This window comes from Rutilus rutilus (genome assembly GCF_951802725.1).
Source record: "Rutilus rutilus genome assembly, chromosome: 12".
Taxonomy (NCBI): Eukaryota; Metazoa; Chordata; class Actinopteri; order Cypriniformes; family Leuciscidae; genus Rutilus; species Rutilus rutilus.
In genome coordinates, this window is record NC_140217.1 from 14,115,419 (window position 1) to 14,141,283 (window position 25,865).

At 41.8% G+C, this 25,865-nt stretch overlaps 1 protein-coding gene across 2 annotated transcripts in view; it reads left to right on the top strand.

The window, feature by feature from the left end:
- The window catches only part of LOC311301180 (uncharacterized protein), a 357,157-nt gene that overhangs the window by 88,562 nt on the left and 242,730 nt on the right, over positions 1-25,865 (top strand). The window contains exon 3 of one of the 2 annotated variants that reach the window (XM_084426109.1): positions 2,295-3,920. The exons of the other annotated variant lie outside the window; for it this stretch is intronic. Within the exon in view, the coding sequence (XP_084282235.1) occupies positions 2,295-3,637 (1,343 nt within the window). The 3' untranslated portion in view covers positions 3,638-3,920. Of the gene's footprint in view, positions 1-2,294; positions 3,921-25,865 lie in introns of those variants that run through there. 2 annotated transcript variants of the gene reach the window in all.

The window sequence follows — 25,865 nt, forward strand, 5'->3', positions numbered from 1 at the left end:
AAAGTGAAGTTACTGATGTTGATGTTGTCATGTTGTGTTTTGGCCTGAAGCACCACCCTCCACCTATCTACCAATCACGAAGTCAGTAGTGTTTCGGCATCCGGGTTGCCAGCTCAGCTCTAGTTACCACAGCTGCAGCTACAAACGTTCGTGCTGGATCCTGCAGCCTATCTGGCAACCTCGAGTCAGGGGGGAGGGGGAGGGGATACACCGCTCTACAGTAATTTGAAAGTGATTGCAGTACCAGTTTTGGCCACAATCTTACATACGGCTCCTTTAAAATTGTAAATATATTTTAACAATCATCAACAGTTTCAATTGTGACTTATACAACCAGTTAAATGAATGTAATTGAAAATATGAATTCAAATAAATGTACTTTCTTTATTGTCACTAAAGCATATACACAAGTATCAAAGTGAAAGTCTTGGATGCAATTATGTTGTGACAGGAAAGACTAGAATCCACAAAACATTAAATGCATACTATACATGTAATGCACAGTATTCTCATGATATACATTACTATACAAAATGCACAATTACAAATACAGAATACATATTTAAAATTCATATACATTTTAAATGATGCAATGATTCTTTGAACAGTTCCTGTTGCAGTACAAGTAACAAAGCAGTGACTGGATACAAGCAGTACAAGGATAGTCCACCCAAAAAAATGAGAATTCTCTCATCATTTACTCATCTTCATGCCATCCCAGATGTATATGACTTTCTTCTTCACATAAACATACACAACGATTTTTAAGGAAATAATCCATCTCTGTGAGTCCATATAATACAAGTGGACTGTAACCCATGTACGTAAGACAGTTGGTCGGAAGTGATTTTTAATAGTTAAAACAGTTTACATTATTAGTATTTTTCTTATCTAGCCTATTGTTTCACTTCAGAAGACATTGATTCATCCACTGAGGTCGCATGGTTTACCGTCACGGTCACTGTGTGTGGTTTTTAAAGCGTCTTTAGGACTCGCAGAGATGGATTACTTTCCTTACAATCTTAATTTGTGTTTATCTGTAGAAATAAAGTAAAATGCATCTGGGACAGCATGAGGGTGAGTAAAATAAGTGAGAATTTTATTTTTGGGTGAACTATCCCCTTAACATTCACATGCTTGTTGGTATGCTAATCCAAGATCAGACTAATAAGAATAAAGTGCAACCTCTTGTGTACTTGTGAACTGTTTTTGTTTTAATCTAGAGGAAATTAAAATATTTGCTATTTTATAATATTAAAATAAATCAGGTGTCTGAAGATCAAGATCCCAGTCATTCAAATGTGATGTGTCTGAACAAAGTAAGATTATTGTCTGATAGGGTCAGTGGATCTCTGGTACTATCACTCCATCCTCTATGTCAGCATCAGAATTTTGTTTATGGAAAAGTTGCTCCACTCCCTGGAAAATGAGAAAGGAAATGTATTATAATCTAACAATACAAACTGCTTTGAACTCCCACATACAGTAACAAGTTGCAGACTTAAAATATTTATTGCAAACAAATTATATAAATGTTTTAAGGGATTTTACAGTACTAAATATTTTCCTCTGAGTCATGCACCATTTATCATCTGTAATACTGTTGTGTAACCAGTAGATGGCTGTATAGCCCTATATATAAACATATATCCATGGCTGTGTATTCCCTAGTTGCTGGATGTTTTCTGTCATAATTACTTGCATGTATTAAGTTTTTAATTTGGCATCTATATTTATTATTACAGACTAATAAAGATTTTTAAAAAATCTCAGAAATGTTCTTTTGAAGTGCAATTTTTTGCATTATTATTAGTCAAATATGGACACAGAAAAAGCATTTTGTTACTCATACTAGCTACATATAATAGCTTTATCAGTCATCTTTATCACACAAAAGTAATCAGAAATATATATATATATATAAAATATAGCTGCGAGCAGCGATTACGGGCCCAAGCCGGTGGCACCGCAACCCCGGTGCCATTAGTTACCTAAAGGCACTGGGGTGGCGGTGCCGCCGGCTTTGGCCCTTCATCGCTGTCATGATTCCTGTCCTGTGTTTCCCTTGTCATGTGTGGACTTTTGTTATTTCCTGTCCTGTGCCATGTTTTGTAGTCCTTTGTAGTTTTTCTTGTTTATTAGTCTCCCCAGGTGTTTCTGATTAACCACACCCCCTTGTTATCTTGTTTAGCTCGTTTGCCTGTGTATATATACCTCTGTGCTTCAGTTGTTGTTTGTCGGTCGTTGTAGCTGTTTCCTGTCCTGAGTTCCGTGTTCTTTTTGTTCTATTAAAGTATGCTTGCATATGGATTCTCTCTCCGCTTCGTCCTTGCCTCAACGTAACAGAACGACCGACCACATGATGAATCCAGCAGCATTTAAGGGTAATATCCAGCCAAGTAGGCGGCCACGCCTGATTCTTATCCCCAGGATGGCTGCCGCCACGTCTGCCAAGTCTGAGTCTCTTCGCGTCATGCCTGCAAAGCCTGAGTCTCTTCGCGTCATGCCTGCAAAGCCTGAGTCTCTTCGCGTCATGCCTGCAAAGCCTGAGTCTCTTCGTGTCATGCCTGCAAAGCCTGAGTCTCTTCGTGTCATGCCTGCAAAGCCTGAGTCTCTTCGCGTCATGCCTGCAAAGCCTGAGTCTCTTCGCGTCATGCCTGCAAAGCCTGAGTCTCTTCGCGTCATGCCTGCAAAGCTTGAGTCTCTTCACGTCATGCCTGCCGAGCCTGGGTCTCTTCACGTCGTTCCCGCCGAGCCAGTGTCTCCGGACAAGATGGCTGCCGCCAAGCCTGTGTCTTCGGACCAGATGGCCGCCGCCGAGCCAGAGTCTGTGATGGTCCGGCCCAGCTCAAAGCCCTCTTCGCCGCTGGTCCTGCCCAGCTCAAAGCCCCCTTCGCCGCTGGTCCCGTCCAGCCCAGAGTCTCCTTCGCCGCTGGTTCCGTCCAGTCCAGAGCTTCCTTCGCCGCTGGTCTCGTCCAGCCCAGAGCTTCCTTCGCCGCTGGTCCCGTCCAGCACAGAGACTTTTCCGCCGCTGGTTCTGCCCAGTCCTGAGCCTGTCTCCATCCCAGAACCTCAGCCCTCACCAGAGATGGCCGCCGGCATGCCAGAACCTCAGCCCTCACCAGAGATGGCCGCCGACGTGCTTGTTCTTGAGCCGGTGTCTGTTCCTGAGCCGGTGCCTGCTCCAGCCTATGACTCCGTAGCTGTTCCCAAGAAATTTTTTTGGGGGGGGGGCAGTAGGTCCCGCGATTGGACCATGGAGGCCGCGTCGCAATGGTTGCCTCTTCAGCCTGCTCCGCCCTGGCCGCCTGAAGGGTCGTCTCCGCCCTGGCCGCCTGAAGGGTCGTCTCCGCCTGAAGGGTCTTCTCTGCCTGAAGGGTCTTCTCTGCCTGAAGGGTCTTCTCTGCCTGAAGGGTCTTCTCCGCCTGAAGGGTCTTCTCCGCCCTGGTCGCCTGCACTGCCTGCTCCGCCCTGGTCGCCTGCACTGCCTGCTCCGCCCTGGCCTCCCGTACTACTGCAGTCTCCAGGCCCTCTTCCGCTCCACGGGCCTGGCCCTCCATCCCGCCCCCCGGGTCCGCCTCCGCTCCACCACCCTCCTGAACTATTTCCTGAGGAGCGTCTGGAATCCGCTCCTTAAGTGGGAGGCTATGTTATGATTCCTGTCCTGTGTTTCCCTTGTCGTGTGTGGACTTTTGTTATTTCCTGTCCTGTGCCATGTTTTGTAGTCCTTTGTAGTTTTTCTTGTTTATTAGTCTCCCCAGGTGTTTCTGATTAACTACACCCCCTTGTTATCTTGTTTAGCCTGTTTGCCTGTGTATATATATACCTCTGTGCTTCAGTTGTTGTTTGTCGGTCGTTGTAGCTGTTTCCTGTCCTGAGTTCCGTGTTCTTTTTGTTCTATTAAAGTATGCTTGCATATGGATTCTCTCTCCGCTTCGTCTTTGCCTCAACGTAACAATCGCTGCTCGCAGCTATTTTTTATATATATATATAAAAAAGACAGAAACCTCATTACCTTGTTCTGATTTTATGATACACTCAAAATATTCCACAACAAATCCTTTAAATTTTATGTAAAAATAAAAAAGAAAGTAAGCAGTGTTGGGCTCACGTAACCCTCTCATTAGAATCAAAATGTTTCAACATTTGCGATGCATTTGGATGCTAAACTATTCTTTATTATAGGCTTTGTACTTCACTTGTGTTCCAATATTGATGGAAAAAAATCATCCTCTTCACACGCGCAAAAATGTGCTTGGAAACATCCCAGTGGAGCAGTGCTTACCGTGAATGGTACAAATTGTACTACTGACTATTTAAACAGAGCAGTGTAATTTTATATGTTAGGTTGACTATTTTATTATTATATTTTATTAAGGCTATAATGAACAGGCTGCGATGTCAAGTTTGCAATGCTGGAATGTGTGTGTGATTTAACAGTAGACACATAAAAACATACTCCGTAATTTTGTTCATTCAGGACATCATTCAAACTGCAAAGTGTTTACTTATATTTATGTACACTCGCAATAAAACACAACATTGTGCTTTTGTAAAATAAATTCAAGCAATCCGCCCCCCGAAATGGCGTTAATTTTCAAATTAAACTAAAAGCTCATGACTTAACAGGCATTCATAACTGTGCACGCCCACGGCGAGGAACGCGCAGAACAGAGCGAACGCTTTTTAGTTCATTCCTACTTCCATAGGAATTCATTGAAAATTCTCGCTCTACTCAGCACCATTATTAAAGTCTGTGCAGATGTCTGTATTTTACTTTACGTTAGCGATTTAAAAGCCCACAGCGGTGTCACACGTCGATTATCCGGTGGGAAAATTTTCCCATAGTCACATCCCTAATATATTTATATATATAGCCTAAATACAATAGGCCTACCTGAAAGAGAATTTAGCTTGCCCGACCAGAGTAGCCTGATTAGAACGTCAATGACAAAAAAAATTACTTGGGAATCACTAAAACGAGAGATTATTCTAATTTTATTACATTCATTTTAAGTTGCAATCAACAATTGATAATAAATGTATTACTGATCAATGGTAACAAGGTTGCGCTGCTGAGGCTCGTGCAGCTTCTCCAGGAGAAATGTAAACAAATGAGCGCAGCACACAAAAAAGAAACCCAGTTAACAACATACTGACTATAAAAATTACAAATATGGAGTTTTTATATATTTTATAACATATGATAGAGTTAAGCAACCTCACTTGATGAGTAGGCTACTGTTTCCTGAATACAATCACGATTGAAACTGTGACATTGATTTCATACAACAGGTTAATAAACAGTTATAATTAAGTCACTTACATTTTAGATGCAATATTGACTGTTTTAGCTCTGTTTCAGCAGCAAAAATAGTTAAACAAAGATCACAGCAGAACCATCGCGCATCTCACAGCAACTTGTTTTCTCATTACTGAATGATTCAGCATTTTGAACGAATCGGTTGACTCAGAGATTCAATGATCAATCCATAAACATCTGTCTCAATCATGAATGACTCAGTCATTCGAACGAATCGTTTGAACGAATGAATCAATGACTCGCTCATTAAGACGGTTGCCTGGCGACACCTAATGGCGGTTTAGTGTTATGTTTAAAAGTATCATTCTTTCCAACGTGTGTGCACCATTATCAATGTCCGTGCGGACGTCCGTATTTTACTTTCACTTTTATATTAGCGATTTAAAAGCAGCCGCTCGTGTCACACGTCGATTAACCGATGGTAAAATATACTCAGTCATATACCTAATAAATTTATATTTAAATACAATATAGGCCTACCTAGTAAAAAGCTTTATATACTATTTTGATATCCTTTTGGACACAAGAGGGCAGTATAGCCCTATGTTTGCTTTTTTCTTGAACCAAATAGCACTAAATAGCCTGTTTTTAACTTTTTCATACTTCTTGAATTGCAAAAACAGAATAAAATGGGTTTAGTTCTAATATTTGTATAATTTTATATAAAAATAAATGGTGTATAATTAAATTTTTATAAGACGTTTCCTGCTTCCTTTTTGACATTAATTTAATCCCTCGTCATAGCAAAACCATTTGAGATATTCAATAACCGTTTACAATTTAGCATCATTAATATGTTTTTATCATGTTGAAAAAGTTTGGTGGGAATAAAATAAACCACTTAAGCACTTTCTTTTTGCAAAGAAATCCACATTCAAACCAAAATATCTGACTTCTTGTTGGTCAGAGCTAATAACTGTAAATTAGAAAGTTGTCCGGCTTGATGAGACCAATATACATACAGATTCTTGAAACTGTAGGTAAAACTAACCCCCCCACTTTTGTCAAAAGCATTTTGAAAGTGACACACTTCCTGCTGCCAGTTGGTGGCGCTATAACTTTGACTCACAATAGTTGCATCCATCTGATCGGCCTCTTACCACAATCACACTGCTGAAGTTTCATCAAGATCAGTTAATGTATGCAAAAGGTATAACACTTCGTGTTTCTCTTTTCTCGCCATAAATTCGTGTCCTCGCCACGGCCAAACCATTTGAGATATCAAAAATCCGTCCGCAATTTAGCATCCTCAATGTCTTGACTTCATGCACACCGAGTTTGGTGGCGATTGAATTAATTATCTAGGAGAAGTGTTTCAAATTCCACAGCAAGCGTTCTCCAAACAACCCATAATAGCCGACTTCCTGTTGGGCGGAGCTAATAACTTAGAGTGCGGAAGTTGTTCGGCCCGATGAGGTCTATATGTGTACCGAATTTCATATTAATTCATACAAGCGTGTTTGATATATGGACCAAGTTTTCGGACCCCATTCAAGGGGGCGCTGTTGAGCCCCCCTGCCACGCCCGGGTACCAGCTTCAGCCCGGCCCTGATGACCGTGGGTTCTGACCTGTGTGCAAAGTTTCAAGAGTTTTCGAGCACGTTAAGGGCCCCAAAAGCCCCTGAAACCTTGAAAAACAAAGATTAAATGGAATAGACAAATCCCCCCACACACACAGACACACAGACAGAGAGAGAGAGAAAATTCTCCAGAAAATCCACATTCAAACCAAAATATCTGACTTCCTGTTGGTTGGAGCTAATGACTATAAATTAGAAAGTTGTCCGGCTTGATGAGAACAATATACGTACCAAGTTTTGTGATTCTAGGAAAAACTAAGCCCCCATTTTTGACTAAAGGTGGCGCTACTGAGCCATTCCACCATGCCCGTTTCTGAAACTTTGCACATGTCTACTGGCTAATAAATGTGATGTGTCTGTCGAGTTTCATCCAATTTCAAGCATGCTAAGGGTCTCAAAAGCATCAAAAAAGAATATTAAAGTTTGATGCGTTGCCATGGCAACAGTATCTAAGATATCAATAATCCTTTCACAGGTCTACATCTGCTGTGTGTCTACATTATACACAAAAAGTTTGAAGCAAATCAGGTAAAAATAAGAGAGTGATTTCAAAGCATTTTGAAAGTGACAAACTTCCTGCTGCCAGTTGGTGGCGCTATAACTTTGACTCACAATAGTCACATCCATGTGATCAGCCTCTTACAACGAACACACTGCGGAAGTTTCATCAAGATCAGTTAAAGATGAACTGAACTGAAATAATCAAAGTTGATAATGTGTTGTTTATGACAATTAAAAGTAAATTACACAAAAAATTTGAACTAAAAATATCAATATAGCTCTTTTTTTAAGCAACACAAAAATTGCGTTTGTTAGTATAAGAACGCTGGCAATTCCGATGACGTCACCGGCATGGTAGAACCTGCGAAGGTATATAGGCAGCTGCAGCTGCAGGTCCTATACACAGACGAAAATGAGTCATTTTAATGGCATGGGTATCTGACTACCACCACATGCCCGGCCTGACACATTAACTGTAATTATGAACCCAAGCCCGATTTAAACCTACCATTTTTTTAATACGTGGGCCGTTATAACCAGGGGCGGCGCCAGATAATTTTTTAACGCAGGTGCTGAGGGGGTGCTAGATATATACAAATAGTATTAATAAATGAGCAAACATAGGCCTTAATATTTAATAATCAATTATTTTAATTATCACAATTAAAGTATTAATTGTATTCAATTGAACAAGCAACATTCAGCATTCAATCAAATATTCTTATAGATTTATTATTAATAATGATAATTAATAATTAGCCTAATTATTTCAACATAATATCTCGTTATTTCGTAATATGTAGCCTACATAATATGTGTGCGTGCAACAAGCAAGATGTGCATTTGTAAATCCGGTGACGCGCATGCATTTATTTATATTAAACAGTGTCCGTGTCATGATCCTGTCATGATCCTGGCTTTTCCTTTCTTTACTCTGTCTCCCCCTTTTGGACACACACACTCATACACACTCCCACGCTCTACACGCATTCATTCATGCCGCTCCTTTACATTCTGATCATTTCCAGCTGAACCTCATTACTTTCTCTTTGTCTCCTCATTACTCTCTCACCTGCTCTCTCTTTCCCTATTAGGTTTTGCTATTTATTGTTCTGATCTTCCCTTGTCTTGTCGCCAGATTATTTCATGTGTTTGTGCATACGTTACTTCTGTGCATATCCTATCGTGTCGTGTCTTGTTTTGTCTACGGGCATTTTGTGGTGAGATCGTGTCCTATCAAGAGGTATCTACTCGTGTGATTGTCATCTCCACTGAGCTATACTGTGTGCAGAGTTTCCGACTGGTGGCCGCTCCTTGTAGCTGTTCTATCCTGTTCGCTGGAGCGAATCTGTGGGCTAACGCATCTGGGCGAGTACCTCTCACGCACGCTTCGTGCAACGGGACTTTATGCTATCCATGTGCTTTCAACCCTGAGTCTACGGAAGGAAGTCGTTTCTATTTCCCGAAGTCTACGGAAGAACTTGTGTTTTCTGTTTAAGAAGTGTTTTTGTTCTCACCGCTTCTCTCTGCCAGCATCCCTAATTAAAGACTGTTGAATGCTTTCTCTGCTTTTGGGTCCTTCTCTACACCTTATCACAGAATAATCTGGCCAACATGGACCCAGCAGGTGGCAATCCTTTCCAGACAGCGGTGGAGTTACAGGGCGTGATGATAGGCCGACATGAAGAGGAGCTGTCGGCTGCTAGACACGCCGTTGAGTCTCTCGCCTCCCAGGTTACGGACCTCTCCAACCGTCTCCATCACTCTCCCCGAGAAATACCAGCCTCACAGGAACACCGCGAGGCACCGGAGCCCCGTATCAACAATCCTCCTTGTTATTCGGGTGAGCCCACGCAATGCCGCTCCTTTTTGACTCAATGCGAGGTTGTTTTTTCTCTGCAGCCAGTTACTTATGCCACGGATCGAGCCAGAGTCGCTTTTGTCATCTCGTTACTCATTGGGAGAGCTCGTGAGTGGGGCGCGGCTAATTGGGAGGCTGAGGCGGACTGTGTGTTCAACTTTCCCCGGTTCAAAAAGGAGATGATTCGGGTATTCGACCGGTCAACTCACGGGGAGGAGGCTTCACGGGCGCTATCCGCCTTGCGACAGGGTAGACGCTCCGCAGCAGACTTTGCGATTGAATTTCGCACCCTCGCCACCACTGCGGGCTGGAATGAACCAGCTTTAGTGTCCCGGTTCCTGGAGGGGCTAAATTCTGAGGTGAAAGAGGAGATCTACATCCGCGAAGTACCTACTCGGCTTGACTTGTTAATTGACCTGGCCATCCGAATTGAGAAGCGCTTTGATCTGCGCCGTCGGGCGCGCAGTCAGTATTCAGCTAGACTGTCTCCACCCACTGTTTCTTCTCCGCCTCCTACGGCACCGGAGCCCGAAGCAATGCAGCTGGGAGGTTTGCGAATCTCCGCCAAGGAACGAGAGCGGCGAGTACTAAACCGCCTGTGCATGTACTGCGCCGCATCTACACACTTTGTTTCGTCATGCCCAGTAAAAGCCAACGCTCGCCAGTAAACGGAGGGCTACTGGCGAGCGCAACATCAAAGGATCCTCCTTCAAAGGCCCGTACTACTCTTCCTGTTTGTCTCCGCTGGTCTGGTTCTTCCATCCCCTGTTCGGCGTTGATTGACTCCGGGGCAGAGGAGTGCTTCATTGACGAAGTTTGGGCGCAAGAGCAAGGTATTCCTCTTATTGACCTAGCAGACTCTACGCCACTTTATGCCTTAGACGGCAGTTCACTGCCAAGGATTCGTAAGAAGACCGTTCCTATTTCCCTCATAGTTTCTGGGAATCACAAAGAGACAATTTCTTTTCTTGTTTTTTGTTCCCCCTTTTGCCCTGTTGTACTAGGACACCCTTGGCTAGCCCGACACAACCCCCAGATTAATTGGTCTGAGAATTCTATCGTGTCATGGAAATTGTCTTGCCATATTGATTGTTTAACCTCTGCCATTCCTCCTGTGTCATCTGTCTCTGTTTTTCAGGAAGAGCCAGGTGATATGTCCGGGGTACCGGAGGAGTATCACGATCTGCGTGAGGTGTTCAGCCGGTCCCGGGCGGCATCCCTTCCTCCTCACCGACCTTATGATTGTAGTATTGAGCTCCTCCCAGGTTCTACGCCCCCGCGCGGCAGGTTATTTTCATTGTCCGCCCCCGAACGCGAAGCACTCGAAGATTATCTGTCAGCGTCCCTTGATGCGGGTACTATTGTTCCTTCGTCCTCACCCGCGGGCGCCGGTTTTTTTTTCGTTAAGAAGAAAGACGGCTCTTTGCGTCCCTGCATTGACTATCGTGGGCTGAACGAGATCACGGTCAAGAACCGTTATCCCTTGCCGTTGATGTCCTCGGCTTTCGAACTCTTGCAGGGAGCAAAGATTTTCACCAAGCTCGATTTACGAAACGCTTATCACCTCGTTCGCATTAAGAAGGGGGATGAGTGGAAGACCGCGTTTAATACACCCCTGGGGCACTTTGAATATCGGGTTCTTCCGTTCGGCCTCGTCAACGCTCCAGCAGTGTTCCAGGCACTCGTTAATGATGTGCTTCGGGACATGCTGAACATTTTTGTATTCGTTTATCTTGACGACATTTTAATTTTTTCGCCCTCTCTCCAAGTGCATGTACAACACGTACGTCGGGTTCTCCAACGCCTGCTTGAGAACAAACTTTTTGTCAAAGCTGAAAAATGCTCGTTTCATGTCCCGTCTGTCACCTTCCTCGGATCAATTATTTCCGAGGAAGGTATCAGCATGGATCCGGTCAAGGTCCAGGCGGTCACCGAATGGCCTGTTCCTGATTCTCGTGTAGCGCTCCAGCGATTTCTGGGCTTTGCGAATTTTTATCGTCGTTTTGTCCGTAACTTTAGTCAGGTAGCCGCCCCTCTCACTGCCTTAACGTCAGTGAGAGCCAAATTCGAATGGTCTGCCCCTGCCCAAGGCGCTTTTGATCGTCTGAAGACCCTTTTCACTACCGCGCCTATTTTGCTCTTTCCCGATGTCTCCAGACAGTTCATAGTCGAGGTCGACGCGTCAGAGGTCGGGGTCGGAGCTATCCTTTCCCAGCGCTCCGCCGCTGACGGAAAGGTTCATCCCTGCGCCTTTTACTCTCATCGCCTTTCGCCCGCCGAACGTAACTATGACGTGGGAGATCGTGAGCTGCTAGCCATTCGTTTAGCTTTGGGTGAATGGAGACACTGGTTAGAGGGGTCATCTGTTCCTTTTCTAGTATGGACAGATCACAAGAATCTTGAATACATTCGAACAGCAAAAAGATTGAATGCTCGCCAAGCACGTTGGGCTTTGTTTTTTACGCGGTTCGATTTCACGATCTCGTATCGTCCGGGCTCTAAGAACGTAAAACCTGACGCTCTCTCTCGCATCTTTGACTCTTCCTCCTCTCCTACAACACCTGAAGGGGTTATCCCTCCAGGTAGAGTGGTAGGAGCAGTTTCCTGGGGAATCGAGATGTCAGTTAAGCGCGCTCTCGCCCGCGTTTCCATTCCGCGTAAATGTCCCAGGCACCTTCTGTTTGTTCCGGTTCATCTCCGTCGTTCTGTCCTTCATTGGGGTCATGCTTCTAAATTCACTGCCCATCCCGGCGTACGGGGCACTCTTGCTACCGTTCGTCAACGTTTCTGGTGGCCCACTTTGGATCATGATACACGTCGGTATGTCGCCTCGTGCGTAGATTGCGCCCAAACCAAGTCCAGTAATTCTCCTCCGGCCGGTTTGTTACGTCCGTTACCAGTTCCATCACGCCCATGGTCCCATATCGCGCTGGACTTTATTACGGGTCTACCTTCGTCGGCGGGGAAGACCGTCATCCTTACTGTCGTTGACCGTTTTTCCAAGTCTGCGCACTTTATTCCTCTCGCAAAACTTCCATCCGCTAAGGAGATGGCTCAAATTTTGATCGACCAAGTGTTTAGACTACACGGGTTACCTACTGACGTTGTCTCCGATCGGGGGCCACAGTTCTCCTCCCAATTTTGGAAGGAGTTCTGTCGTCTCATCGGAGCGTCCGCTAGTCTATCCTCGGGTTTTCACCCACAAACTAACGGTCAGGCCGAACGAGCCAATCAAATTGTTGTACGTTCTCTTCGTAGTCTAGCGCATCGTAACCCCTCGTCTTGGTCAGACCAACTCGCCTGGGCTGAATATGCGCACAACTCGCTTCCTACGTCTGCTACGGGTCTCTCTCCATTCCAGGGCTGCCTAGGCTACCAACCACCTTTGTTCCCTTCGCAGAGTGCAGAATCTAATGTTCCGTCCGTCCAGTCATTTGTTGATCGATGCAAACGCACTTGGAGAGGGGTGAAATCTGCCCTTTATCGTTCTAGGAAACGCATGAGCATCGCTGCAAATAGGCGTCGCATAAAGAGTCCTCGTTATGTCTGTGGTCAAAGAGTGTGGTTATCCACATCCAATTTACCTCTCCATTCTGAGTCTCGCAAGCTTATTCCTCGTTTTATCGGACCGTTCCGTATCGTCAAGATCATTAATCCTGTCACAGTTAAACTGTCGCTTTCTCCCAATCTACGTCGCGTCCATCCTGTTTTCCACGTTTCATGCGTAAAACCAGTGTTACGCGCGCCTGTGCGTCCCTCAATTCCTCCGGTCCGTATCGTTGATTCACCCGTCTATAAGGTTCGCAAGCTCCTCGACATGCGTCGCCGAGGCCGTGGGCACCAATATTTAGTGGACTGGGAGGGGTATGGTCCGGAGGAGAGAAGCTGGGTGTCCGCCCGGGACATCCTGGACCCTTCGCTCATTGATGATTTCCTCCGTACCCGTCAGCAGGCTCCCTTAGATGCGCCAGGGGGCGCTCGTTAAAGGAGGGGTACTGTCATGATCCTGTCATGATCCTGGCTTTTCCTTTCTTTACTCTGTCTCCCCCTTTTGGACACACACACTCATACACACTCCCACGCTCTACACGCATTCATTCATGCCGCTCCTTTACATTCTGATCATTTCCAGCTGAACCTCATTACTTTCTCTTTGTCTCCTCATTACTCTCTCACCTGCTCTCTCTTTCCCTATTAGGTTTTGCTATTTATTGTTCTGATCTTCCCTTGTCTTGTCGCCAGATTATTTCATGTGTTTGTGCATACGTTACTTCTGTGCATATCCTATCGTGTCGTGTCTTGTTTTGTCTACGGGCATTTTGTGGTGAGATCGTGTCCTATCAAGAGGTATCTACTCGTGTGATTGTCATCTCCACTGAGCTATACTGTGTGCAGAGTTTCCGACTGGTGGCCGCTCCTTGTAGCTGTTCTATCCTGTTCGCTGGAGCGAATCTGTGGGCTAACGCATCTGGGCGAGTACCTCTCACGCACGCTTCGTGCAACGGGACTTTATGCTATCCATGTGCTTTCAACCCAGAGTCTACGGAAGGAAGTCGTTTCTATTTCCCGAAGTCTACGGAAGAACTTGTGTTTTCTGTTTAAGAAGTGTTTTTGTTCTCACCGCTTCTCTCTGCCAGCATCCCTAATTAAAGACTGTTGAATGCTTTCTCTGCTTTTGGGTCCTTCTCTACACCTTATCACAGTCCGCTGCAAAGATTAAGCTGACGATCGCCATCTCCGTAGTGAACGCGCCTACAGAGAGAAATGCACATCATTACATAATCAGAGAGTAGCCTATTTATTTTCGTTTTGAATTGTTTCGTTTAAAGACATTTCAAGCTTTCTATATTTCTCATGTGTGTAAGGCATACACTGAGTTTGGGTTAAGTTAGGATGAGATGCGCTCCAGTTCACGTGCAATGCAAGTGGACGCGCGGACGCCTCCATGATTATAATGTCTGCTATATTTGCTTATTAAATACAGGCAATTGGTTGATGAGAAAAATATTAAAATTAAGATACAATTTAAACAAAACGAAATTCACTTTAAAGAAAGGCTTTCTACAATGCAAATCTTAATTAAGTGGTCAAAATCATGTCTGACCCGCTCCATATCTCTCGATATATTGCGCATCCTATCTTACTCATGCTGTTAACTTTTTTATATTCAACATAGATGAAAAAAATAATAATAATAAAAAAATAAATAAATAATATTTTAATGAAACTAAATGAGCTTATTTAATGGCTACAACAGGTATAGTAGGCTTACAGGCTCTCTATTTGTACAAATTGCTGCATATTCACTTACTTCTGAATTGTGTACATTGAAAGGCATTTGTTTGTGCATAAAACATATCTGACTGCAACATTTATCAAGTTAACGGATAATTGTGCGTGCATTTATTAATTATTATCTTAGTGAATAATGCAACAAGGATGAAGCATGTAAACTGCGTTGTTTGTTTATTCAGAATGGAATGGATCGCAAATGGATCCGAATGAAGAAACGTAAAAAAAAAAAAAAAAAAAAAACCCGAACTCCCTCTGTATCAACAATGTGCCCTGAGACGATGGACATCAGCTAGCTTCAGGGTGGGTAGGACATTGGAATCTGTATACAGACCTGCTGCAGTTTTATTAGCAGCTAGTAAACGCATTATTATCGAGACGAGTCATGATTTATACGGTTTATATGGTCGGAGTGGTGGCTAGCTTGTGGAGTTTGACAAAAGTGCTTCCAACGTGTTTACGTTAGCTGCTAGCTCTTTCCCTAGGTTGGATCGTTTGGTATATAGCTTGATTTTGTTACTCAATTTCAATGAATGAGTGTCTCAGTTTTGTTGAACGCTATAAAGCTATATTGAACACAATATGTTTTGTGTATGTGACAACGTTACATCCAGCCCTTGCTTAGCTTGCTATCATGATAACAGTTAACATACTTCTCTGTCCTCTGCCTTGACGTGAGCGTTTCAGCGCCCTGTCTCTGCGGTTACATAGATAGCATCGGTGGTGTTAGTACTTGCCATTGGTCTATCGGTCTGCCCTGCCTGAAAAGTTTAACATTGACGGAATGACCTCAGGTTTAGCCTAACCCTCACCAGTGAACCAGTTGTATTGAAAGTACAACTCTCTAAATAGTCTGTCGCTAAAAAATGCTCACTACGGACTCGAAATCCAGGGGCTGCATGCAATGGCTGCTCTGCTAGTGTTGGTTAGCAACGGAGTAGCTTACCATTCCAGTGACGTTGCCGAATGTTAAGGGCACGTTAAGGGCCCCAAAAGCCCCTGAAACCTTGAAAAACAATTATAAAAGCAAATTTCTCCTAACAGACAAATCCCCCCACCCCTCACACACACACAGAGACACAGATACAGAGAAAGAGAGAGAGAGAGAATTCTCCAAAAAAATCACATTCAAACCAAAATATCTGACTTCCTGTTGGTTGGAGCTAATGACTGTAAATTAGAAAGTTGTCCGGCTCGATGAGAACAATATACATACCGATTTTTGTGATTCTAGGAAAAACTAAGCCCCCATTTTTGACTAAAGGTGGCGCTACTGAGCCCCTCACCATGCCCATTTCTGAAACTTTGCACATATCTACTGGATAATAAATGTGATGTGTCTGTCGAGTTTCATCCAATTTCAAGCATGCTAAGAGTCTCAAAAGCATCCGAAAAGAATATTAAAGTTTGATGCGTTGCCACGGCAACAGTATCTAAGATATCAATAATCCTTTCACAGGTCTACATCTGCCGTGTGTTTACATTATACACATAAAGTTTGAAGCAAATTGGGTTAAACTAAGAGGGTGATTTCAAAGCATTTTGAAAGTGACACACTTTAATGCTGCCAGTTGGTGGCGCTATAACTTTGACTCACAATAGTCACATCAATGTGATCGGCCTCTGACAACGAACACACTGCTGAAGTTTCATTAACCTGTTAAGCTGCAACCCCACTTTTGAAAAATCCCCAGAAATGACATACCCAAACTGAAACAGATACAGTTCATGATCCCTTTGCACTAAAAACACAAGTATGATCTCATTTGAAAGCTGACACCTGGCAGTTTATTGTAAATGTAGAATGAATTATTGTCATAATGAAAAAAATAGTTTTAAATAGCTTCAAAGTTTTGTAAAGTTATTAGAAATGAATTTTTATGAAACATTTTCATGAAAATATAATTGAAGTTGGCACTGTAGCAATCTAGAAATGCACTGCAGCTAAAGCCATATGTCTGACCATATTATATTTAAAATATGAAGATGTTAAGTCTAAAACTCTGTATTTAGTTAAATGTTTTTCAAGATCATGTCATGACTTTATTTTGATTAGACTCTAAAATGCTACTGATGTTTAGTCATCTTCTAAGTCATCCATTCAGTCTTTTGTCTCTATTGTTTTGTGGTGCAAACGAGCCCCATTCAGTCTCAGTCTCCCCCTGCACACATTCACACCTCTCCAGCCTGGTTATGGCTCTAAATATGCATTTCTTTTGTCTGCATTATAGCTACTAACGACTGGCTATTCACAGGCTATTCATAGAGTTTCAATCCCTAATTTCTTTTATCAAAGTTCTCACTGTATCTAACTGTATCAAATGCCCTTCTGGAATAAAGAAACATTTCAGTAAGGATTCCTATTTAGAAAAAAAATCATAAAAGAATAACGGCTATGTGGCAGGTGCACCCAGAGCTAGCTAGCATGTTAGCTTAGCACACCATCAATACACGACAATTTATGAGATTAAAACCATGTTTGTGCTCCAAACTTACTTTATAACGCAAGTCGAGTGTTTTAAATAATCTTCTGTGATCTAATTTGGCTTCAGATAAAAAAATCAGACAGAAAATATATTATTTTATAGTATTCTGCACAATGATAAAGTCTATATAGATTAGCATTACATTATAAATATAATCTATTATTATGAAAATACCTGGCATGGCTTGAAAAACACAGGTAACTCAAGTATCATTGCAATCATGTTTATTGTCTTCAAAACATCTTTATCTGCATATTACTGCGATCTCTGATAGCTTTGTGTGTGTTCGTGGCTTCCTGGAATGTCACATGATCATGGCTCTTCTTCATGTTCCATATATGGACTATTATTGTGCATAGGGCGCCCTCAGGCTGTTGGTATGAATTGAAAACACAGTAAATCAGCGTATACAGCGCTCATAATGATTACATCGACGCATTTGGGTATAAATTCAATAAATATTATTCCTGTCTATAGAAATATGATGTAAACCTATGAGAATCTATCAATATTTCTCCAAATCTGCACATTTTTGAGCTAAAAGCCCTGAGGGACTTTGTTTTGTGAATCGCTGTCATGACGACAGCACAGAGTTTTTTTTATGAATGAAAGCGGCTGACGGTCATAATTCATATTAAAGGTATGGACGCATTTTTTCATTTCATAACTCCTGACACAAATTAAGAAATAACTGTCGCTATAAGTTTCTCAGAATACAATAGTGGTCAAATACTGAAACTTGAGTCTTATATCTTTTTAATGATGTATAGTTTGTCAAGGTATAACATTAAATCTGATAGTAACTTTGAACTAAATAAATAAAAAAATCGCTTCAGTGCGCGGACGCACTGGCAACGGTTAACAGGTTAAGGTCAGTAAATGTATGCAGAAGTTATAACACACTTCCTGTTTCTATTTTCTCGCCATAAATTCGTTTCCTCGCCACGGCCAAACCGTTCGAGATATCAAAAATCCGTCTGCAATTTAGCATCCTCAATGTCTTGACTTCACGCTGACCGAGTTTGGTGGGGATCAGATGAATTCTGTAGGAGGAATACATTAAATTCCAAAGCATGCGTTTTTCAAACAACCCATAATAGCCGACTTCCTGTTGGGCGGGGCTAATAACTTAGAGTGCGGAAGTTGCTCGGCCCGATGAGATCTATATGTGTACCAAGTTTCATACTAATACGTTTTTGTATGTGTCCAAGATTTCAGGCTGTGTTCTAGGGGGTGCTGTTGAGCCCCTCTGCCACGCCCGGGTACCAGCTTCAACCCGGCCCTAATGGCCACGGGTTCTGACCTGTGTGCAACGTTTCGTGAGTTTTTCAGCCTGTTAAGGGCCCCAAAAGCAGCCGAAACCTTGAACAACAATAATAATAAATATAGCTGCGAGCAGCGATTACGGACCCAAGCCGGTGGCACTGCAACCCCGGTGCCTTTAGTTACCTAAAGGCACCGGGGTGGCGGTGCCGCCGGCTTTGGCCCTTCATCGCTGCTCGCAGCTATATTTATATATATATATACAGTGAGGAAAATAAGTATTTGAACACCCTGCTATTTTGCAAGTTCTCCCACTTAGAAATCATGGAGGGGTCTGAAATTGTCATCGTAGGTGCATGTCCACTGTGAGAGACATAATCTAAAAAAAAAATCCAGAAATCACAATGTATGATTTTTTAACTATTTATTTGTATGATACAGCTGCAAATAAGTATTGAACACCTGAGAAAATCAATGTTAATATTTGGTACAGTAGCCTTTGTTTGCAATTACAGAGGTCAAACATTTCCTGTAGTTTTTCACCAGGTTTGCACACACTGCAGGAGGGATTTTGGCCCACTCCTCCACACAGATCTTCTCTAGATCAGTCAGGTTTCTGGGCTGTCGCTGAGAAACACGGAGTTTGAGCTCCCTCCAAAGATTCTCTATTGGGTTTAGGTCTGGAGACTGGCTAGGCCACGCCAGAACCTTGATATGCTTCTTACAGAGCCACTCCTTGGTTATCCTGGCTGTGTGCTTTGGGTCATTGTCATGTTGGAAGACCCAGCCTCGACCCATCTTCAATGCTCTAACTGAGGGAAGGAGGTTGTTCCCCAAAATCTCGCAATACATGGCCCCGGTTATCCTTTCCTTAATACAGTGCAGTCGCCCTGTCCCATGTGCAGAAAAATACCCCCAAAGCATGATGCTACCACCCCCATGCTTCACAGTAGGGATGGTGTTCTTGGGATGGTACTCATCATTCTTCTTCCTCCAAACATGTTTAGTGGAATTATGACCAAAAAAGTTCTATTTTGGTCTCATCTGACCACATGACTTTCTCCCATGACTCCTCTGGATCATCCAAATGGTCATTGGCAAACTTAAGACGGGCCTTGACATGTGCTGGTTTAAGCAGGGGAACCTTCCGTGCCATGCATGATTTCAAACCATGATGTCTTAGTGTATTACCAACAGTAACCTTGGAAACGGTGGTCCCAGCTCTTTTCAGGTCATTGACCAGCTCCTCCCGTGTAGTTCTGGGCTGATTTCTCACCTTTCTTAGGATCATTGAGACCCCACGAGGTGAGATCTTGCATGGAGCCCCAGTCCGAGGGAGATTGACAGTCATGTTTAGCTTCTTCCATTTTCTAATGATTGCTCCAACAGTGGACCTTTTTTCACCAAGCTGCTTGGCAATTTCCCCGTAGCCCTTTCCAGCCTTGTGGAGGTGTACAATTTTGTCTCTAGTGTCTTTGGACAGCTCTTTGGTCTTGGCCATGTTAGTAGTTGGATTCTTACTGATTGTATTATGCAGCTAACGACCTCAAACAGGTGCATCTAATTTAGGATAATAAATGGAGTGGAGGTGGACATTTTAAAGGCAGACTAACAGGTCTTTGAGGGTCAGAATTCTAGCTGATAGACAGGTGTTCAAATACTTATTTGCAGCTGTATCATACAAATAAATAGCTAAAAAATCATATATTGTGATTTCTGGATTTTTTTTTTTTTTAGATTATGTCTCTCACAGTGGACATGCACCTACGATGACAATTTCAGACCCCTCCATGATTTCCAAGTGGGAGAACTTGCAAAATAGCAGGGTGTTCAAATACTTATTTTCCTCACTGTATATATATATATGTATCAGACAAATAGTATTCTCTGTCTTGTCACTTACAAATAAATAAAAACATATATATATATATATATATATATATATATATATTAGGGCTGTCACGATGTTAGATTTTTCACACCACGGTTATTGTGGCCAAAAGAATTCACGATATCGATATATCGCGATATCTATTGAATCTATGGGGGGGTACTCAATCTATGGCAAATTTTTGTGAAGGAAGACAAGCATGTGAAGTTTATCTGGTTTCAAACTGAAGCCAAACACTGTCTGAAGGTTTCCTGAAGAACTGAAAAGCTCTTAAACCTGTTGTTGCACTGGCGCCAATAAAGTCATGCAGATAGCAGATTTGAATAAAAAAAATCAAGTGCAAATACAAATACAAAAATAAGATGAGTAAAGAAAACGGGGTTCTTAATTTTAATAATCACCCTTTATTAAATATATGAACACAGAAACCCCCTGTTAACAGTTAATGTCACGTTTCCCATTCCATGATGACTAGTAAAATAATAGCCGCGTCGCGTCTATGACAACTCAAGGTATTGCACACCGGACACGCACTTTCTCAGTTTATGGCCAGCAATATCATTATGTTTAAGGACATTATGGAATTGAGATAATGTCTGTACTATGTTATGATTATACTGTACAATTAAAAACAATAGTTGCTGAGTCTGTGATCTAAACACTTTTTTCTGCGCTCTGTGTCGCGGCAGGATTTTGAACAAGGTCCTGAGCCGTTGCTGGGCGCCGCGGACAGACGCCGAATAGAACCGCGCTGTGCTTCTCGTCCGGTGTGTGTACACTCATACAGAATGTGTTCGAATTTTAAAGACGTGGAGCTGCGCTTCTCGTCCGGTGTGCGACCACCTCTAAGGTGCTGTTTTCTTTGAAGCCGAAGAACTCTGTTGTTAATACTGGCGAGCTCAGCTTACTTTTTTCGGGTGTGGACAGAGTGTTTCACTCTAGCTGCGCGGGCGCGGACGAGCGCTGCGTCTAGAAAACGCCAATATCGCCAATACCGGTATATTGTATTGCTCTAAATTAACACAATGTCGATATTTCATGCTTTGAATATCACGATTATCGTCAATACCGGTATATTGCGACACCCCTAATATATATATATATATATATATATATATATATATATATATATATATATATATATATATATATATATATATTATTATTATTATTATTATTATTATTATTTTTATATTATTTTATATATGTCTGAAATATCCCAAAAATCTACATTCAAACCAAAATATCTGACTTCCTGTTGGTCGGAGCTAATGACTGTAAATTAGAAAGTTGTCCGGCTCGATGAGACCAATATACGTACTGATTTTTGTAACTATGGGTAAAACTAACCCCCCCCACTTTTGTCAAAAGCATTTTGAAAGTGACACACTTCCTGCTTCCAGTTGGTGGCGCTATAACTTTGACTCACAATGGTTACATCCATCTGATCGGCCTCTTACCACGAACACACTGCTGAAGTTTCATTAATATCAGCTAATGTGTGCAGAAGTTATAACACTTTGTGTTTCTCTTTTTTCGCCATAAATTCGTGTCCTCGCCACGGCCAAACCGTTCGAGCTATCAAAAATCCGTCCGCTATTTAGGACCTCAATGTCTTGACTTCATACACACCAAGTTTGGTGGTGATTTAATTAATTCTCTAGGAGGAGTGTTTCAAATTCCACAGCAAGCGTTCTCCAAACAACCCATAATAGCTGACTTCCTGTTGGGCTGATGTATAATTAAAGAGTGCGAAAGTTGTTCGGCCCAATGAGATCTATATGTGTACTGAGTTTCATATTAATTCATGCAAGCTAGTTTGAACAATGGACCAAGTTTTCGGACCCCATTCAAGGGGGCGCTGTTGAGCCCCCCTGCCACGCCCGGGTACCAGTTTCAGCCCGGCCCTGATGGCCGCAGGTTCTGACCTGTGTGCAAAGTTTCAAGAGTTTTCGAGCACGTTAAGGGCCCCAAAAGCCCCTGAAACCTTGAAAAACAATTATAAAAGCAAATCTCTCCTAACAGACAAATCCCCCACACCCCCCCCACACACACAGAGACACAGATACAGAGAGAGAGAGAGAGAGAGAGAGAATTCTCCAAAAAATCACATTCAAACCAAAATATCTGACTTCTTGTTGGTCGGCGCTAATACCTGTAAATTAGAAAGTTGTCCGGCTCAATGAGAACAATATACGTAGCGAGTTTTGTGACTCTAGGAAAAACTAAGCCCCCATTTTTGACTAAAGGTGGCGCTACTGAGCCCCTCACCACGCCCGTTTCTGAAACTTTACACGTCTACTGGCTAATAAATGTGATGTGTCTGTCGAGTTTCATCCAATTTCAAGCATGCTAAGAGTCTCAAAAGCATCCGAAAAGAATATTAAAGTTTGATGCGTTGCCACGGCAACAGTATCTAAGATATCAATAATCCTTTCACAGGTCTACATCGGCCGTGTGTTTACATTATACACATAAAGTTTGAAGCAAATCGGGTAAAAATAAGAGGGTGATTTCAAAGCATTTTGAAAATGACAAACTTCCTGCTGCCAGTTGGTGGCGCTATAACTTTGACTCACAATAGTCACATCCATGTGTTCGGCCTCTTACAACGAACACACTGCTGAAGTTTCATCAAGATCAGTTAATGTATGCTGAAGTTATAACACACTTTCTGTTTCCATTATTCGCCATAAATTCGTTTCCTCGCCACGGCCAAACCATTCGAGATATCAAAAATCCGTCCGCAATTTAGCATCCTCAATGTCTTGACTTCATGCTGACCGAGTTTGGAGACGACTGGATGAATTTCCTAGGAGGAGTACATTAAATTCCACAGCATGCGTTTCCAAACAACCCATAATAGCCGACTTCCTGTTGGGCTGGCGTAAAACTTAGAGCACGAAAGTTGTTCGGCCCGATGAGATCTATATGTGTACCGAGTTTCATATTATTACATGCAAGTGTGTTTGATTTATGGACAAGTGTTCGGATCTCGTTCCAGGGGGCGCTGTCGAGCCCCCCTGCCATGCCCGGGTACCAGCTTCAGCTCGGCCCTGATGGCCGCGGGTTCTGACCCGTGTGCAAAGTTTCAAGAGTTTTCAAGCATGTTAAGGGCCCCAAAAGTGCCCGAAAGGTTGACCGAATAATAATAATAATAATAAATATAACTGCGAGCAGCGATTACGGGCCCAAGCCGGTGGCACCGCAACCCCTGTGCCTTTAGTTACCTAAAGGCACCGGGGTGGCGGTACCGCCGGCTTTGGCCCTCCATCGCTGCTCGCAGCTATATTTATATATATATATATATATATATATACACATACATACATACACACACATACATATATATGTATATATATATATATATATATATTATTGTTCAAAAGTTTGGGGTCAGTAAGATTTTTAATGTTTTTAGGAGAAGTCTCTTCTGCTCACCAAGGCTGCATTTATTGATTAAAAATACAAACAAAAACAGTAATATTGTGAAATATTATTCCAATTTAAAACAGCTGTTTTCAATTTTAATTTTTTTTTACATAGTAATTCATTTCTGTGATCAAAGTTGAGTTTTCAGCATCATTACTCCAGTCTTCAGTGTCACATGATCCTTCAGAAATCATACTAATATGATGATTGATGCTCAATAAATATTCATTATTATTTTCAATGTTGAAAACAGTTGTGTACAGATTTTTTTTTTTCAAAATGCTTTGATGAATGTAAAGTTCAAAAGAACAGCATATATTTCAAATATATATATTTTTAACATTATAAATGTCTTTACTGTAACTGTTGATCAGTTTAACTCATCCTTCATAAATAAAAGTACTGATTTATTTTATTTCTTTCCCCCAAAAATAAAATTTTAATTATTACTAACCACAAACTTTTGAGCGGTAGTGTTTAACGTTACAAAAGATTTAGATTTCAGATAAATGCTGTTCTTTTGAACTTTCTATTCATCAAAGACTGTACACAACTGTTTTCGACATTTAAAATAATAATGAATGTTTCTTGAGTATCAATCATCATATTAGAATAATTTCTGAAGGATCATGTGACAGTGACGACTGGAGTAATGATGCTGAAAACTCAGCTTTGATCACAGGAATAAATAACAGTTTAAAATATATTAAAATAGAAAGCAGCTGTTTTAAATTGGAATACTATTTTACAATATTACTGTTTTTGTTTGTATTTTTAATCAAATAAATGCAGCCTTGGTGAGCAGAAGAAACTTCTCTGTTATGTGCGCGCCACAGACTGCACGCACGTCCGCTTAGAGTTCCGCCTTTTGCCTTCCGTCAATATTACGTTATTAGAAAAATATTTTTTTAGAGAATCGATTTTTTGACATTTGTGAATCGATTCAGAATCGTCCACGTCCGCATCGCGATGCATCTAAGAATCAATTTTTTCTCCCACCCCTAGATTTCATACAACAGGTTAATAAACAGTTACAATTAAGTCACTTACATTTTAGATGCAATGTTGACTGTTTTTGTTCTGTTTCAGCAGCGAAAATAGTTAAACAAAGATCACGGCAGAACCATCACGCATCACGTGTTTTCTCATAACTGAACGATTCAGCATTTTTAACGAATCGGTTGACTCAAAGATTGAATGATCAATCCATAAACATCTGTCTTAATCATGATCGACTCATTCGAACGAATCGTTTGAACGAATGAATCAATGACTCGCTTATTAAGATGGATGCCTGGCGACACCTAATGGCGGTTTAGTGTTGTTTAAAAGCATCATTCTTTCCCACATGTGTGTGATTTGTGTGTGCAACATTATCATTATTTTTCTTTCACTATTATATTAGCGATTTAAAAGCACCCACTCGTGTCACACATCGATTAACCGGTGGGAAAATATCCTCAGACACATACCTAATAAATGTATATTTAAATACAATATTGGCCTACCTGGTAAAAAGTTTTATATACTATTTTGATGTCCTTTTGGACACAAGAGGGCAGTATAGCCCTATGTTTGCTTTTTTGTTGAACCAAATAGCACTAAATAGCCTGTTTTTAACTTTTTCATTCTTCTTGAATTGCAAAAACAGAATAAAATGGGTTTAGTTGTGATATTTGTATACTTTTATATAGAAATAAATGGTATATAATTACATTTTTAGAAGATTTTTACTTTAATCCCTCGCCATAGCAAAACTGTTTGAGATATTTATTATCCATTCACAATTTAGCATATTTAATGTAGTTTCATCATGTTGAAAAAGTTTGGTACGAATAAAATAAATAGTTTAAGAGGAGTGGCTAAAAATTCAGAGGCTGATTTTGCAAAAAAATTCACATTCAGACCAAAATATCTGACTTCCTGATGGCCAGAGCTATTGAATGTAAATTAGAAAGTTGTCCGGCTTGATGAGAACAATATAGAAACAATTTTTTCTTTACTGTAGTTAAAAGTAACCCCCCCACTTTTGTCAAAAGCATGTTGAAAGTGACACACTTCCTGCTGCCAGTTGGTGGCGCTATAACTTTGACTCACAATAGCTACATCCATCTGATCGGCCTCTTACCACGAACACACTGCTGAAGTTTCATCAAGATCAGTTAATGTATGCAGAAGTTATTCCACTTCCGTGTTTCTCTTTTCTCGCCATAAATTCGATTCCTCGCCACAGCCA